The following is a 16,368-nucleotide window of genomic DNA, read 5'->3' on the forward strand; positions in this document are numbered from 1 at the left end:
GGCTTCCTGTCTTACATTAAGGTCTTTCATCCATTTCGAGTTTATTTTTGTGTATGGTATAAGAAAGTGGTCCAGGTTCATTCTTCTGCATGTCGCTGTCCAGTTTTCCCAGCACCACTTGCTGAAGAGACTGTCTTTATTCCATTGGATATTCTTTCCTGCTCTGTCAAAGATTAGTTGGCCATATGTTTGTGGGTCCATTTCTGGATTCTCTATTCTGTTCCATTGATCTGAGTGTCTGTACTTGTGCCAGTACCATACTGTCTTGATGATTACAACTTTGTAGTATAGCTTGAAGTCTGGGATTGTGATGCCTCCTGCTTTGGTTTTCTTTTTCAAGATTGCTTTGTCTATTCGGGGTCTTTTCTGGTTCCATACAAATTTAGGATTATTTGTTCTAGCTCTGTGAAGAATGCTGGTGTTATTTTGATAGGGATTGCATTGAATATGTAGATTGCTTTGAGTAGTATTGACATTTTAACAATATTTGTTCTTCCTATCCAGGAGCATGGAATCTTTTTCCATTTTTTTGTGTCTTCTTCATTTTCTTTCATAAGCTTTCTATAGTTTTCAGTGTATAGATTTTTCACCTCTTTGGTTAGATTTATTCCTAGGTATTTTATGTTTTTTTGTGCAACTGTAAATGGGATCGATTCCTTGATTTCTCTTTCTGTCACTTCATTTTTGGTGTATAGGAATGCAACTGATTTCTGTGCGTTGATATTATATCCTGCAACTTTGCTGAATTCATGAATCAATTCTAGCAGTTTTTTGGTGGAATCTTTCGGCTTTTCCAACATCTCAATTCTTTATTGATGTCCATTTTAATGTCATTGTGGTAAAAAACATACTGATGATGATCTATTCTCTGTTTTTTGGCTTTCCACTGGTTTTTTTTTGTTTTTTTGTTTTTGGTTTTTTTTTTGTAGACTAACCCCCTGCTGGTTTCTTCTGTGCCTGTGAAAACTGTTGGGTCAGCCAAGTACTTAGGCAGAGATGAGTCTCTTTCTCTCTGTGGTTTCCTTGCTTCTAAGATTACCCTCTACTTTCCAGCTGCTGTGCTAGCTTTGGACTCTGTACTCTGACACTTCAGGCTTTCTGCTGTCTAAGCTTATCATGGTGAGGGATTGTACTCAATAAAGAAATACATCAAACTCAGCTGATCTGCCATGTGTAGCTCTGTCTTTCAGGAGTAGATTTCTCTGCATTCTCTGCTAGCTATTTTGCAGTGCCCTGGAATCCTTCCCTATTCATGTACAGTGTACTTGTAGCTAGGCATTTGGATAATTTAAGCTCTGAATTTGGGTCTATTCTTTCTGTGGTTTGCTCATTGCCAGAATTTCCCCTTTAAATTTCCTGATGTTTTCTCAGCCCTGGATTCTGACCTCTGGCACCTTTAGTTGATAAGCCTGATGTGTTTTCTTCCGCTCTTTTCTGTAGTTATACCTGTGAGGTTTAGGCAGCATATCGGACCAGAAAGCCACAAAGTCATACTTCTTACCCCCTTCTCATTACGACTTTTCTAGATTAAACTCTCCCTTGGCTTTTCTTAGCTTTTGGTTGCTTTTCAGTACCTTTAATTTTGTTGTTGTTGTTTTAAATCTGATTTTTATAATTATTTTCTATGGATGGTTCATGTGACCTCTTCACTACTACTACAGTATTGCCTGAAGTTGCCCCCGCCAGAACAAATCACTTAAAAAAAATTCGCCTAAGACTCCAGGGGTGGTGTGTTACCCATTCTAGCCAATCCAAATATATTTCTCAGGCATTAGTAATTGGCTAAGGAATAAGGGCCACATGATGTAAGTCAGAGTAATCAAAGACAAAGGGATTCCATTCTGGGATTGTTATTCGTGAGAAAGGATACCCTTTTGTCCCACAAACCTAGGAGGAAGGGCCCATTTGAGGAGGTAGAACCAAACGAAGAAAGAGAAATTAGGTACTGGTAAACTTTCAATCAATCTTCCTTATTTAAAGTGAACATTTTCCAAAGCTTTTACATTATGTGAGTTAATACATACACTTTTTTACTTTAGCCATTTTTGAGCTGGGTGTTTGGTACCTTTTGACCTAACACCTAACACCCTATACCCTCCATGATCAAATCTCTGACTACATCAAATTGATCCGGTACTGTTCTCACTCTGGTCCCATTATCTTTCAGCCTCCTAAGCCTTTCACTTCTTCAGATATAAAACATTCTTTCCCAAATCAGGATCTCAAACATACTTCCCCTGTGTCTGGAAGATCTTCATGTGGCTGATTCTTTCTTATGGTTTGTCTCAGGTTAAATGTCCTAAGACACTAATTGGAGAATTCTCCTCTGTTCATAGTGTCTATGTAATTGTCCCACTATTATATATTTTTGCCCCTAATAATTTCCTCCATCATACTCTTCACAATCTAATTATACAGTTGGTGTTATTTTACTTACTTGTCCTTTTTCTGTGTTTAAAGGACAGGAACTATATCTGCTTTTTTTAATCCACATTTATCCATTCAGGGATTGGCACAAAATATATGCTCAAGAAACAATTTTTGAAGAAAGGAAGGAGATGAACTTGCAGGACTTGGACATGAAAATTAGATGATAAATTAACTTTAATTAATACATTTTCTAGATGATGCTATATTTTGTTCGGTAATACCAAACGGCTATGCAGATTTTAGCTGGGGATGGGCATTATAAGCCACATGGTAAAGAATCTTAAGGTATCAGCTGACCTTGCTGAAAACAGAAGGAATAAATAAAACCCTGCAAGTTCAAAGTTGTTATTTTATTCGAACTTCTTATTTAGAAGATGCCCAGGGCTTAAGTTTACATCACTAGTGAATCATCAAGGGAATGAGATAGACCTATTCTTGTGGGTTTAGGGATACAGCCAAAGTTTCATCCCAGTTTCTTTGAATATTTACATTATAGTATAAACTATCATTATTTTCCTTTTTAGATGATTTGTATATGTTGTAGGTATCTACAATTTTCATAAATAAAGGCCCTCAAACTTTCAAGTATCTAAACTTCCTCCAACTTAGTGGGTTTATTTAATGACGGATTTGATCACAAAGCACCCAATATTTTTGAAATATTATTTTACCTAACTTTTATGAGTAGAACTTTGTAGTTTTAACTTAGAATTTTAACAGTAAATTACTAAAGTAAGGTAATATATTAAAATCAATTAAGTACTCATAACAATAAACCCTGTGCTATAGATTAAATTTTGTCTCTTCCCAGAAAACATACTGGAGTCCTAACTCCCAGTATCTCAGAATGTGACCTATTTGGAGATAGAGTCCTTACAGAAGATCAAGTTAAAATGAGGTTATTAGAGTGGGTTTTAAACCAGTATGACTGGTATCCTTATGAATGAGGGAAATTTGGACACAGAGACATGCACAGAGAAGCCCATGTAAAGACCTACAAAGAACACCTAGGTTACCAAAAGCTAAGAGAGAACCATGGAACAGATCCTTCCTTAGAGCCTCTTTGATTTCTGACTGCTAGCCTCTGAAACTGTGTGATGATAAATTGTAATCAGAGGCACTCAGTTTGTGGTACTTTGTTATGGCAACCCCAGCAAATTAATACACTTAGTATGTTTTTCAAAGCTGATTTAATAATTTTTTGCTCATTGTAAGTATTTTTTATTTATTAAAACATAGGTAAAATAAGATTTTGGAATTCGATTATTTTTAGTTTTCTATTTCATTACTCAAATAAGTACAGTTGGATTTGAAGATAAAAGTATATATAAAATATTGTATATTTTTAGCATTTTAATCCGTGAACTCTAAATCCTTTCATTGATCTAATAAAAATGCTTATTACGAAAGAGGAACTGCTCCTATCTTTTAACAACAGTCATTTGCTAAACTGAATCAAAAGCTGTTTACCATGTTCAGTGTTAGAGAGTGGCAGCTTTTGTTCCCAAGGTTACCTAGGCTGTTAATGACTTGTTTTCTAATTTTATAACACCACAACTATGTGAAAGGAAAAATAGTAATTTTACATAAAATCCAGGCAGATCACAACTTAAATTGAGTGATGGAATTAGTCTCTCTGGTACACATAGCAACATCTAGGGCCCCAGATATGTTGCACCAAGAAGGGCACATTGGTTACCCTACCCAATGATGCATAATCTCTTCAAATTGAGAGAAAGCATTAAAGAAACCACATTGAGAGATGTTCTACAAAATACTGAACCAGTACTCTTGAATGTATCAAGGTCCTGAAAGACAAGTCTGAGGAACTGTCACAAATCAGGGAAAATTAAGGAGGTACAGCAACTAAACCTTAAAAGATCTGAATAAATTTTTAATTTAATTAATTAATCAAGGTTAATTTCCTGGTTTTGAAAATTATTTTTTGTCACGTAAGATGTTAACATAGGGGAGGTTGAGACTCTGCTGTTTTTGCAACTCTTGTGAGCCCTAAAATAATCTCAAAATAAATACTTAAAAATTAAGACTTTACTTCCATGCCATGCATCATTTTAAATGTTAAAATATAAGGGTTAACTGGCTAAAAACGTTTTGAGACTGCAGGAATGAAATGAAGTTTATTTGGGGAAATGTTTTATCACCATTAACTATAGAATTCTTTCTGTTTGTTCTCTAATCAGAGATCAAGTTTATATAGTTTACACACTTTGAGTTCTAGAGTATTTGAAGATTAATATATTTAAGGATTTTAATATGCGAGCCAATCATTTGAGCATTTCTTGAATTTACAGTGATTTTGATGACGTTCAAGTTGTTTTTACACTTAGTCATTACTAGTGTTAAAATACGCACATAACCTTTATTTCAATGTGCTACCAGTTTTGATGATTATGCAGAAGTAAGCCTACCTGTATAGCAGAGGCTGATTTCGCAATGTTGTAAAATTATGCTTATAATTTTAAGTAAGTGGAGACAAGAGTTTGAAGACATGTTGCAACAAGTTTGGGAAGCATTGAAAGATTAAAGACATTTTTATTTCTAGTGCACAAAAGGCAACATTTGTGGAGTTCTCTCACAGTAAGCAGTCTCCTTGATTTTTAAAAAGATTAAATGCTTTAGCATACTTTTTATAATTATTCTTAAACTATTTTTTTAATATTTATTTATTTTGGAGAGAGACAGACCGAGTGTGAGCGGGGGAAGGGCAGAGAGAGGGAGACACAGAATCTGAAGCAGGTTCCAGACTCTGAGCTGTCAGCACAGAGCCCCACGTGGGACTCGAACTCATGAACCATGATATCATAACCTGAGCCAAAGTCGAATGCTCAACCAAGTGAACCGCCATGCAGGCACCCCTAATTATTTTGCTTCAATTGGCTATCAGGACTTTTCTAGTAGATAGGAGATTTTATTCAGTGGTAGTTTGGGTTCAAGGCATTAGTACAGTATTTATATTATTTTGTTCTCATGGGGGGAAAACCCTTATTGTGTTCTGGCATGGAATTCACCAACATTAATAAAGACACTTGCAGTTACCATGCCTTGTTAGTTACCATGGCTTGTTAGCAAGACACTGGCATTTGTGTAACTTCTTTAAATTACTTATACATAGATTGGCTAGCAGAATTTAAAAAGCTCTGCTAAAAAATATTGAGCTTATTATAATGGAAGTCAGAACTTAGGTATTACAGATGTATATTAATTTTTATTATTCAAGATGTGCGCATTATTATCTACCACTTAAAATAGAAACTAAAAGTTGCATTCATAATATTGAAACTATGTTTGAATATTAGTATCTGTTAAAAAGAATAATTGTAGTCTTCTAAAAGTATGTTCATCTTATGACATGATTTATCAGATTGCAAATGTTTTCTCAGAGCAAAATTTAAGAATTTTAATCATAACAAGTGTTTATTTTGGAGGATCTTCTGACATCAGGTATATTAATGTAGAAAAAAAATACTTCTCCAAAAATGGAACATTCTAATATCCAAATAACTTTATTTTGTAGTCATGAGGTTAACAGAACCTGTTTGACTCATGTTGTATTTTGCTTCATGTAAGAAAAGTATTGTGTTATTTTTATTAATACACAATATGCTTTGTTTTAAATGTAGTTATGACATTCATTGAGCCACCACCAGTCCCTGATAAAAAGTCACTTTATGAACAGGAGCTTGAAATTTCAATATAGCTAAAGGCTAAGGATAGTGTTCTGGTGATGGAATCAAGGGTGTAATATAAACAGCACCCCCTGCTGTATAAGAAGACTAAAGCCATAACATAGAGTCCTTAAATCAGCATATAATTTCCCAAAGAGCTTTGAGTAACTTTGTGAATGCTTTTTATAATTGGAGGATAGAAAAAGTGAGATATACAGTTGTTCCTTGAACAACACGGTTTGAACTGTGTGGGTCCCCTTATACAGACGTTTTTCCCCCAATAAATACTGTTTAGTACTATAAATGTACTTCTCTTCATTATAATTTTAACATTTGTAATATTAAAAAAAATTTTTAAATATTTATTTATTTTTGAGAGAGACAGAGACCTAATGCGAGTGGGTTAGGGGCAGAAAGGGAGGGAGACACAGAATCCAAAGCAGGCTTCAGGCTCCAAGCTGTCAGCACAGAGCCGGATGCAGGGCTCAAACCCACAGGCCGTGAGATCATGACCTGAGCTGAAGTCGGACACTCAACCAACTGAGCCACCCAGGTGCCCCTTAACATTTGTAATATTTTAATTGTAAGAATATTGTATAGAATATAGATAACATACAACATATGTGTTAATTTTGACTGTTATGTTGTCAGTAAGGCTTCCAGTTGACAATAGGCTATTAGTAGTTATGTTTTGGAAGGAGTCAAAAGGTATAGGTGGATTTTCACCTGCAGGGGGTGGGAGGAGGGGTGGCACCCCTTACTTCTATGTTGTGCAAGGATCAACTGTATTTTCAGTCATTCAAATAATTCCTGGTTGTTCTAGCCTTTTTAAAAGAAGAAGGAAACAAAGAAAACGACCATTTTAGCTGTCTGTATGCAGGTATTAGGAAGCATTGCCCTTGCAACTGATAACAGTTTGTTTTACGCAATGTTTTTTTTTTTTTTTAATTTTTTTTTTCAACGTTTATTTATTTTTGGGACAGAGAGAGACAGAGCATGAACGGGGGAGGGGCAGAGAGAGAGGGAGACACAGAATCGGAAACAGGCTCCAGGCTCTGAGCCATCAGCCCAGAGCCCGACACAGGGCTCGAACTCACGGACCGCGAGATCGTGACCTGGCTGAAGTCGGACGCCTAACCGACTGCGCCACCCAGGCGCCCCTACGCAATGTTTTAAAGACAGTAAAAATGATTAAAAGATGGCTTTTTTCTTTATAACTTTACATTCTAGAAATGTAGTATGGTAAAAGATTGCAAACAATCATGAAAGTTCAAAAAAAACCCAAAACATGTCTGGGAAATTCAGGAATACTTCTTGGGCAATATGTTTTTGAAATAGTTAAGATAGATAAGATTATAAAAGGCAAAAGAAGTAAAAAAAAAAAAAAACATTACTTAGGTGGGGGATGTGAAGTAAAAGAAATAACGTGACCAAAAATACAACATGGGAAACATTTGTTGCTTAAGTACCAATTATGTTTCACACATGCCAGGTATTGGGGATACTGAGATAAATGAGATTCAGTTTTTGTTCTCAAGGAGCTAAAATCCTAGTTTACCAATTATTTGCATAGAAGTGATAGTTAAAACAGTGAAAACACATGAATAACTGAGAAAGAAAGAATACAGGGGAAAAAAAGATAGCTGGACAAAACCTTTAAGAATGCTTACAATTAGAAAAGAGAATCCAATAAAGCAAACCAGAAATATTATTAAAAGATACAGTTAAGAAGATGATCAAGACCGTTCCATGACCTGGAGCTTAAGGGTGAACATGGATTGTGTGTGTGTGTGTGTGTGTGTGTGTGTGTGTGTGTGTGTGTGTGTGTTTTAAGTCACCCTCCCCTCCCTCACTCCCCTGAATGTGGGTTTTAATAAGGAAGAGGCACTCAGAAAGGCCAGATTTATACAGAGAGGTTAAAAATGAGACATGCCAAGATTAGACATCATCATCATCCTGATGATTAGGAAAACTTTAGTAACTTTATAGACAAAATGGAAGAGAGGCTTGAGATTTGGCATAAATAGTAAAGATCCCAAGAAGTGGGGAGGGAACAGACATACAGGTAAGACTTTTATTTCAAGGTTAACTCAGGAGAGATGGCAATGAGATTGAGAAGAAAGAATGGATAGGGTCGGTATGGTAGGAGATTGGGGGAGTCATGCTAAGAAGTAAGGAAATGGAAATGTGGAAACTGTGGGTAGAGTGCACACTCTTAAACTTAAGAGTTTAACATGTTTTGAGGTGGTAGAATTTTGAATGATCAAAACCAATATGTGACCTAAATGGAATCAAGGAGGAAGTGGTAATTAAAAAAAAAAAAAGTCAGGGTTAAGTGTCTGACTTTGGCTCAGGTCATAATCTCACGGTTTGTGGGTTTGAGCCCCGCATTGGGCTCTATGCTGACAGATCAGAGTCTGGAGCCTGCTTTGGATTCTGTGTCTCCCTCTCTGTCTGCCCCTAATCCCTGTCTCTCTCTCTCAAAAATAAATAAACATTAAAAAAAAAAAAAGTCAGGACCAGGGGTTGGTGAAGTAAGGCAAAAGAAAGCTAGGAAGTATACTTGTAAGTTTAAATGATTCATCAGAACTTCCTGTTCTGATTGAAGGTCTTTGAAATAAGTCCCATGGATGTACTTTTCATGAGTAGTGAATTAATTTGTTCAACAGATATTTACTGTATACCTTGTATGAAACACCATTTTTGGGTGTTTGGAATCTATTACTAGCTCCTATATATGAAAGTACCAGTTTAAATAATATTGAAATATTAACTTGTTTTAGACAATGTGGTATAAAAAATAGCTCAGTAGTATTTAAGTTATGTTCAACTATGAGTTTCTTTCTTGAGGTCAGGGATTGTGTCTTATTCTTCCTTGTATGCCAAATACTAAACATAGCACCTGACACTTCATAGGTATGTTTATGAAATGCCTGAATTACAGAAACTTTTGAATAAAGAACAGAATAATTCTGGAAGATTTTTACATGGAATTAGTATCTGTGTATTTTAAAAGGTGGTACAAAAACAATACTGAAATTATATATAATGTTAAGAGATTTTAATGAGAAAGCTATTTTTTATATCATTGACTTCTAGACTCTTGCTATAAAGGCAAAATACAGTAAAAAATATGAAATGCATTATGAAATCATTTCCCTTCTGTGTACAACTGTATCCATATATGGCAGAGGAAATCTCGAGTGTGTATTTTTGATAACGCATGGCATCACTATAATCATTATAATGTGGTCCTAGTGTTTTTTACTAAATACAAAAGTGATAGGCCAATAGGGAATAAACCCTAAAGATTCCATTGTCACCTGGGTGTTTTCTATGCTTTAATTATCTTCACCAAGAGTTTTACAAGAAAGAGTAAAAAAATAGAATAAGTTAGCTTCTTTGTAATGTTCCCAGGCATAAATGTAACTCTGTGTACAGGACTATGCTTTCTTTTTTCCATTTGAATCTATGGTGAGTGAAGCTCATATTTTGTTAAAATTCTAGATTCACTTCCTTCTAGATATCCACTCTTTTTAGAGTTAAAAAAAAAAGAACATTTTTGTTATCAAATTGTGTATGATTGGTTCTTAATTACTGGTGCAAGAGTGACAACTTCATTTAAGTATTGTTCATGTTTTCTGTTCACGAGACTCCAAGATTTCTCATTTACTTCTTCACAAAAATAAAATTGATCTTTTAACTATGCATCTAGGAATGTTGACTACTAATTCATTAGCTGTTATGAAAGTATTTCGAGCAGTTTCTGACCCTTTATAATTTCACTCTGTTCTGAATTTTTATAATATTTGTGTAGTTTTGAGTTTACCCCACAGATTTTTTTCATATTAAATCATTGTTACATAAATAGAGTTGACAAATATAATTTAAGAATTATTATTTTATAAAATATAAATGAAAAGTGATTCTAAAATCCTCAAACTGGAATGGTTAGTTTAACTTGCTTATCAAGAAAACTGATGTAGAAGGAAAGGTAACTGATCTTTAGTATGTTTATAAATGAAACATTTGATTAAGGGCATCTGATTGATGAAGTTGAAATGATTGGTAAGAACCAGGGATTTTACCTGTGAAAATAAATAAATACTAGTTCTTGATGTTACAGTTCATTTTTTAGAGAAACTAGCTGGGTTTTTGAGAATTTGCAAAAAAAAAAATTTTTTTTACACAATCTTTCTGGTGACCTGTTGCTACTCTTAGTGATTTTGAATGACCTTTTCTTATAGTATGCCCTATTTTTGTTTTGACTCAACTTTAGTGCTAATGTGGTCTAGAATTCTGATAACACAAAAGTACCAAATTCACAAAATTTCTGTTTAGGCTGTGATGAACAGAAACAGAGATTGGCTGACTTAGAAAGGATATCCAAGTCTGTCCTTCCCTTGTCCTCTCTCTTACAGTTTGTTTGTGGGCCTTCTTGCAAAGGCACTTTGAGGATCTTCCCGTGAGATCCAGTTACTGCATTGTTATAATGGGAAATTCACCCTCAATTGGAACTTTTTACCTGATAAGCTGATATAAGATATAGTTGATGCAATTTATTTAAATCTTACTACTTCAGTTAAAAAGTGTTGTGTTATTTCAGTAAATAATACAGAGTTTATATTAATCTCTGAAGGTGGACTCTGCCCTTTTTGATGACTTCCTCTTGGTTTTCAGGAATAAAAAAAGCAGAGGAGATATTTCCTTGATAACTAAATGACAACAAAAGTTTATTTATTTTTTTAACTTACATAATTACATTTCTCAAATGTGTTATGTTAAACCTAAATTGCAGTACACAGTTAGGTATGGTATAAGCAGGAGATAATAAGGAAGACTTACCCTTATTTTGACACAGAGCGTAATAATACCTTTTACACAGTAAATTCTTAAAATAGCCTAGAGTGTGGGATTTGATACTCTGTTTTCATAGTATCAGGCCAAGGAAACTTAATTATTTCCTGGAAGTTAAAGGAAGGTTTCCAAGTATTAACAAATTTCCTGCTATGTCTCTTAACAAAATATGAAAAATAAGTCATGGTTTTGATTGTGTAACATTTCAAACTGGAATCATGACACTCAGAACTAGATTCTCTTTAGAGTGGAAATTGAACAGTCACACATTTGAATTGAACATGATCTTTCCATCACAAAGTTCAAAATGACTTTTGTATTGATAACCACCCTTAGATGCATTTAGAAATATCTTAGTAGGTTTATTTATTAAATCTTTACGTTGTCTTTTACATTGCTTTATTAGGCCAAAATATAATCTGTTTTTGGTATGCACACTCCTCACATCAGAGGTATTGGACAGAGGCCATAGCTTCACTTCTAGTACATGGAACTGGGAATGCTTTGCCCACAGTGTATGAGAATCTGAGTAATGGTTGGTGACAAATCCTGGACTGACTTCATTGGTTTTCAACCTTATGTTAATAGAACGTTTTTATTTTCATTCTTATGAGTGTAAAATTTTGCTAAGAATGTAATGCATTAACAGAAAGTTCACTTCAGCAGGTCAAACTATATAATTAGTGAAAATTATGTACCTGAAACATTATTTTTCAAATCTCAAATTCAAAGTAAATAAGGTTATACCACTCATTTTGATATTTAGAGTACTTCAGTATTTCTAGAAATATTCTATAGAGTGTGAAGAGCAAAAATACAAAAGAAAAAAGTGTAAAATAGAAATTTAATGGATAAGAAATTTTAATTATGAACGCTGAAATCAGATAAATCTCATCTGTTTTTATAGTACAACTTTAAGTGTGTTTTTTTCCCTCCCAGGACATTTATTCAGAGCAGCTGGGGATCAACCGTTTAACCTGTCCACAGTGTCGAGTGCCTTCCCAATGGTCAGCCACCCAGTCTTTGGTCTACATTCAGCCAGCTCAGGGCATTCAGAATTTGGTGGTTTGGGGACACTTGGTACACCCACAGCCTTAGCCGCACATCCCCAACTAGCATCTTTTCCAGGTAAACATCTGTTACAAACAGTGTTCAAGGAGAGGAGGAAAGCTTGAAAATGTTCAAGCGGTAATTTGTTTATTAAATTGAACAAAAAGAGTAGTCTAAGGCCTGGTATATTAAAACTCTTGTATAAGAATTGGCTCTGTCCTATTTACCATGTGCAAAAAACCCCACGCGATTTGTGCTAGGTGGCAGTGCAATTATAGATATTCAAGTGTTTAGAGAAGGGGGCATCTGCCACAAAAGTGAATAATTAGGCCATGTTTTTCTCATGCCTTTTATTGAAATATAACATGCAGGGAGGTGTAAATATCTTAAGTGTAGAGCTTGATGAACTTTTCTCAGCTTTATTTGATTTTTAAAAATTATTCAACTCACAGTAGAAAGTACATTCCAGTTCTTACAATCAATATATCTATACTTTTATTTTGAGTTCTCACTTCCTAAGGAAGATGAACTTGGCTCTTAAATTTCTATATTTTTCCATATTTGATAAGAACAACTATAGATTTGCACCACTTGCATAGCAGCAAGACCAGAATTATCCCAATTCTATAGATGAGAATTCAGGAGCTCCGTAGGACATCAGTTAAAGCTTAAATTGGACAAACATGCTATGATTTGTCTCATTATGTTATTTTGAAAGTCTAAACTTTAATGTGTTTCTGGTGATTGATTTTACTTTAATAAATTTTAGTAAGGGACGCATGGTTTAGTGTTACATAAAATAGCTTAAAAAATAGAGCATAATTCTAGAGACAAATAGACCTGAATTTAAATGTGACTGCTACCTTGAACAAGTAATATGACCACTCTGCCTCAATTTTCTCATCTCAAAAATGAGGATAAATAATAGTACCTGCCTCTTAGTGTTCTTGTAAAGATTAAGGATAAGCCATATCAGTACTGATTGCAAAGCTTAGCGTATATAGTTAGTACATAATTGTAGTTATCATTATTGTTTCCTCTTGCCCACTTTAATGGGTAATAAACTGTCAAGTGCTCCTTTAAAAGGAAACAAGTATCTCATTTTAACTATATACAGCATAGAAAGATGTTTAGATATATACTTCAAGTACTGTTTTTTGAGTCATATTATTCCTTTAATTCAGTTGTTTGGGAGAGAGGAGCTGAAGGGGAGGGATAATGTGACTGCAAAGTTAAAATGAAGTCTTAAACTAAGTTTTAGCATTTGCTTTAAAAATACTGATAGGAATTTATTTTGGCCAGTTTCTAGCATGGTTGCTTAGCAAGATGATCAATTCAATAGATATTTGCTGAAATCTAGGATTTCTGAACAAAAATCAAAATAGATAGTAGGAGTATAGTTACTAATTATCTTAAATTTTTTAAAATCATTTTATCGTAGTTATCAGACCCAGATTTATCTGGTATGTAATTTGAGGAAATTCTTAGATGGTAACTTAAATTATCATACCATACATAGCTTTTGAGTATTACTAAGCCACAATATAATTATTATATTATTAAAATCAGATACTATCTGCACTGATAGTTACCAGTGATAATGAATAGTTTATCACAGTGATAAATGATAGTTATCGGTTGTAAAGAGTTACTCATCTGGATTTAAATACTGTTGATAACTTCCACTGTACAGAAAAAAAGTTAATAACTTCTCTAGCCTACCTGGACGATTCACTCATTCATTTATTGTACAAAGTTCTTTGAGCATCTGTCATGTTCTGTGTGTTGAGGAATACACTCACATTGTATGTGTTGTTTACAGTTTTTAGGAGGTAGGTAAACAATTACAAGCAGTCTTTAATGGTGAAAGTATTGTCTATATAAGCATACTGTTTTTGCCAAATGAACAGAGACTATGCCCAGACCCAGAGGACTCATTTTTCAAGTTGTAGATTTGGTATAATTTAAATTTAAATTCTCTATAATTGCCTTTATTTAAAAGAGTAATAATTTAAATGCCAAATTTTTGAAATCACCTTAAAAAATAAGACACACAAGGAAGAAATTACTAGAAATTTTAAATAAGGAATAATTTATTTCAGATGAATGAATCAATGATGCAAAATAATTTCATGGATATTAGTGTGATATTATTTCTTTTTTATATTGAAATAGCATTTCACAGTAATCTCTTTTAAAATATTTATAATTTTTGATAATTATATTTTTGTATCATCATGAATTCTGTGAAGCATCTGGCTGTATCAAGTACAAAAGATTTTACAAGTCTGCTATATTTTCTAGGTTCAATATCATCTAAAATATTAAACTCTTGCAGTTGAATATGATTAATATTGCCAATATGCTGTTACCTCATTTAAATACATTTGGAAACTCATCATGTGCTGGGTTATGTACTCCCTATTTTGTATATTTTATCTTATCAACAAGCTAGTTTGTGAGTGACTAAATTTGCTTTCTATTTTCTTAAATTTGGAAGATAAATAAGCTTGTCGCTTAACAAAAATTATATTATTTCTTATGAAATATTAGACATTTGCAAAGTTTAGTCAGAAGCTTTACCATCTTCATATTTTTATTTGATTTATTGTATTTACTTGTTTGTTTGTTTTTTTGTTTGTTTGTTTGTTTTACCTGTAGTGTCAGTTTAAATATACCATATTCATTTTCCAATTTTTTTTTCTATTCCCCATTGTGTACATATTTTATAGTAATGCTCTAAAGTACAGTGTTATGGTTATGTTTTTTTCTGGGGTTATATCTAAAGTATTTGAATCTTATACTTTGATTACCTTACTGATTTGTTGGTTATTTATAAAGTCTATACATTCAGCTGGAATGCTTTAATTATAGACTCTATATTAACTAATATAAATACCTTTAGGAAACCTCAGTCCCTTTTTATTATCTATCTGGTACCTAGGTTTCAAACCTATAAATAATAATAGATTGCAACTGTGCTGATACAAGCTCCAAATACACAGTTTTTCTTCCCACCTACATACACTTCTTTCATCTAAACAATGGATAAATGATTAATGCCTTTGTATAGTTATTCTTGGTTCAGTTTCCGTCATTCAGGCACTGCTAAATATGCATTGGTGTCATTTCACTAGCAGTGCCTTCCTGCAGTGCGGAAGAATAGTTTTTGCAGTTTTCTGCTTATGCTGTCTCTTAGACCTTTTAGAATAGCAGCTACCATGAACATTTCACTTGGCAAAATCTGATGATGACGGTGAACATTGCATTACATTCTATTTTTAATGAAGAGATATTCCTGCAAAAGATTTAAAGATCACACAATACCCTGACGAATATTGAATGTTTCTTATACTATACTATTGGTGTTTTTTTTTTCTATAATTTCCTTCTGGTAGTTACAATCAAAGAAAAATATAGCATATCTCTTTGATGATTAGCCTCAAAGGTAATAAATGATTTGTTACTCTGGCAGGTTAGCCAAGTGGAAAGATTATTTCTGAGATTTTAAATGGGGTAATACAAGACTTTCTTTTGGATTATTTTCAAATCTCTTCTTAATCTTCACCCTTTTTGGAAAATATATTCTATAAAATTTGGCTTCTCTCCTTTTCTAAAAGTTGAAACTAAGAGCCACTGTTTGAACATTTAAATTGCATTTGATGATTTTTTACCATTGAGTCATTTTACATTATTAAAACAATCATCTTTATCTGTAATTATGAGAGAAAATATAAACAAAATCCAAGTTTTCTTCATTAAATTTATGGAGAGGAATTTTATAAACCTTTCATATTTTAATATGACTTGTTTTAGAAATCTTTGAATGCTTTTCATTTCTTAGAAAAAAACCCACGCTGATTTTGATATCTTTATGTTTTTGTTTGAGTATAGAATATTTTCTTTCATAAATGCATTTGAGGTATACCGGTTTACAGTAGCAGTCTTTGTATTATTATTTATGATTTATCAGACCCAGATTTATTAGTTTGTAACTTGAAGAAATTCTTAACATAGGTTGTAGATGGTAACTTAAATTCTAAGGTTTTAAAATAGATTAGTGTATTCTTAAATATTGTTTCTTTGCTAATTTTGAAAATTATGGTTTAAGTTATCAAAGAGTCAAATAGTTCTTTAATATTCCAAGTTTTCCATTTTATTTTTAAAACCATAGACTACCTTTATTCTTCATAAACTTGAACTCAAGGAGCTGCTAAGTAAAGATCCTTGGATATTTATTATCTTAATGAGAGGAATAATGAGTGTACAATATCTAATCAACTATCTTATAGTTAGATGATCAGAACTATGTGTGATTCAGCAATTTTGTTCCAAGATTAAACTT

At 33.3% G+C, this 16,368-nt stretch overlaps 1 protein-coding gene across 16 annotated transcripts in view; it reads left to right on the forward strand.

Moving 5' to 3' along the window:
- BAZ2B (bromodomain adjacent to zinc finger domain 2B) overlaps window positions 1-16,368 on the forward strand; it is a 424,035-nt gene that overhangs the window by 292,274 nt on the left and 115,393 nt on the right. For 14 of the 16 annotated variants that reach the window (XM_047870150.1, XM_047870147.1, XM_047870155.1 and 11 more), the window contains one exon: window positions 11,913-12,101. The exons of the other annotated variants lie outside the window; for them this stretch is intronic. In XM_047870150.1, the coding sequence (XP_047726106.1) occupies window positions 11,913-12,101 (189 nt within the window). The remainder of the gene's footprint in view (window positions 1-11,912; window positions 12,102-16,368) is intronic. 16 annotated transcript variants of the gene reach the window in all.

The sequence above is a fragment of the Prionailurus viverrinus genome, chromosome C1 (genome assembly GCF_022837055.1).
Source record: "Prionailurus viverrinus isolate Anna chromosome C1, UM_Priviv_1.0, whole genome shotgun sequence".
Lineage (NCBI taxonomy): Eukaryota > Metazoa > Chordata > Mammalia > Carnivora > Felidae > Prionailurus > Prionailurus viverrinus.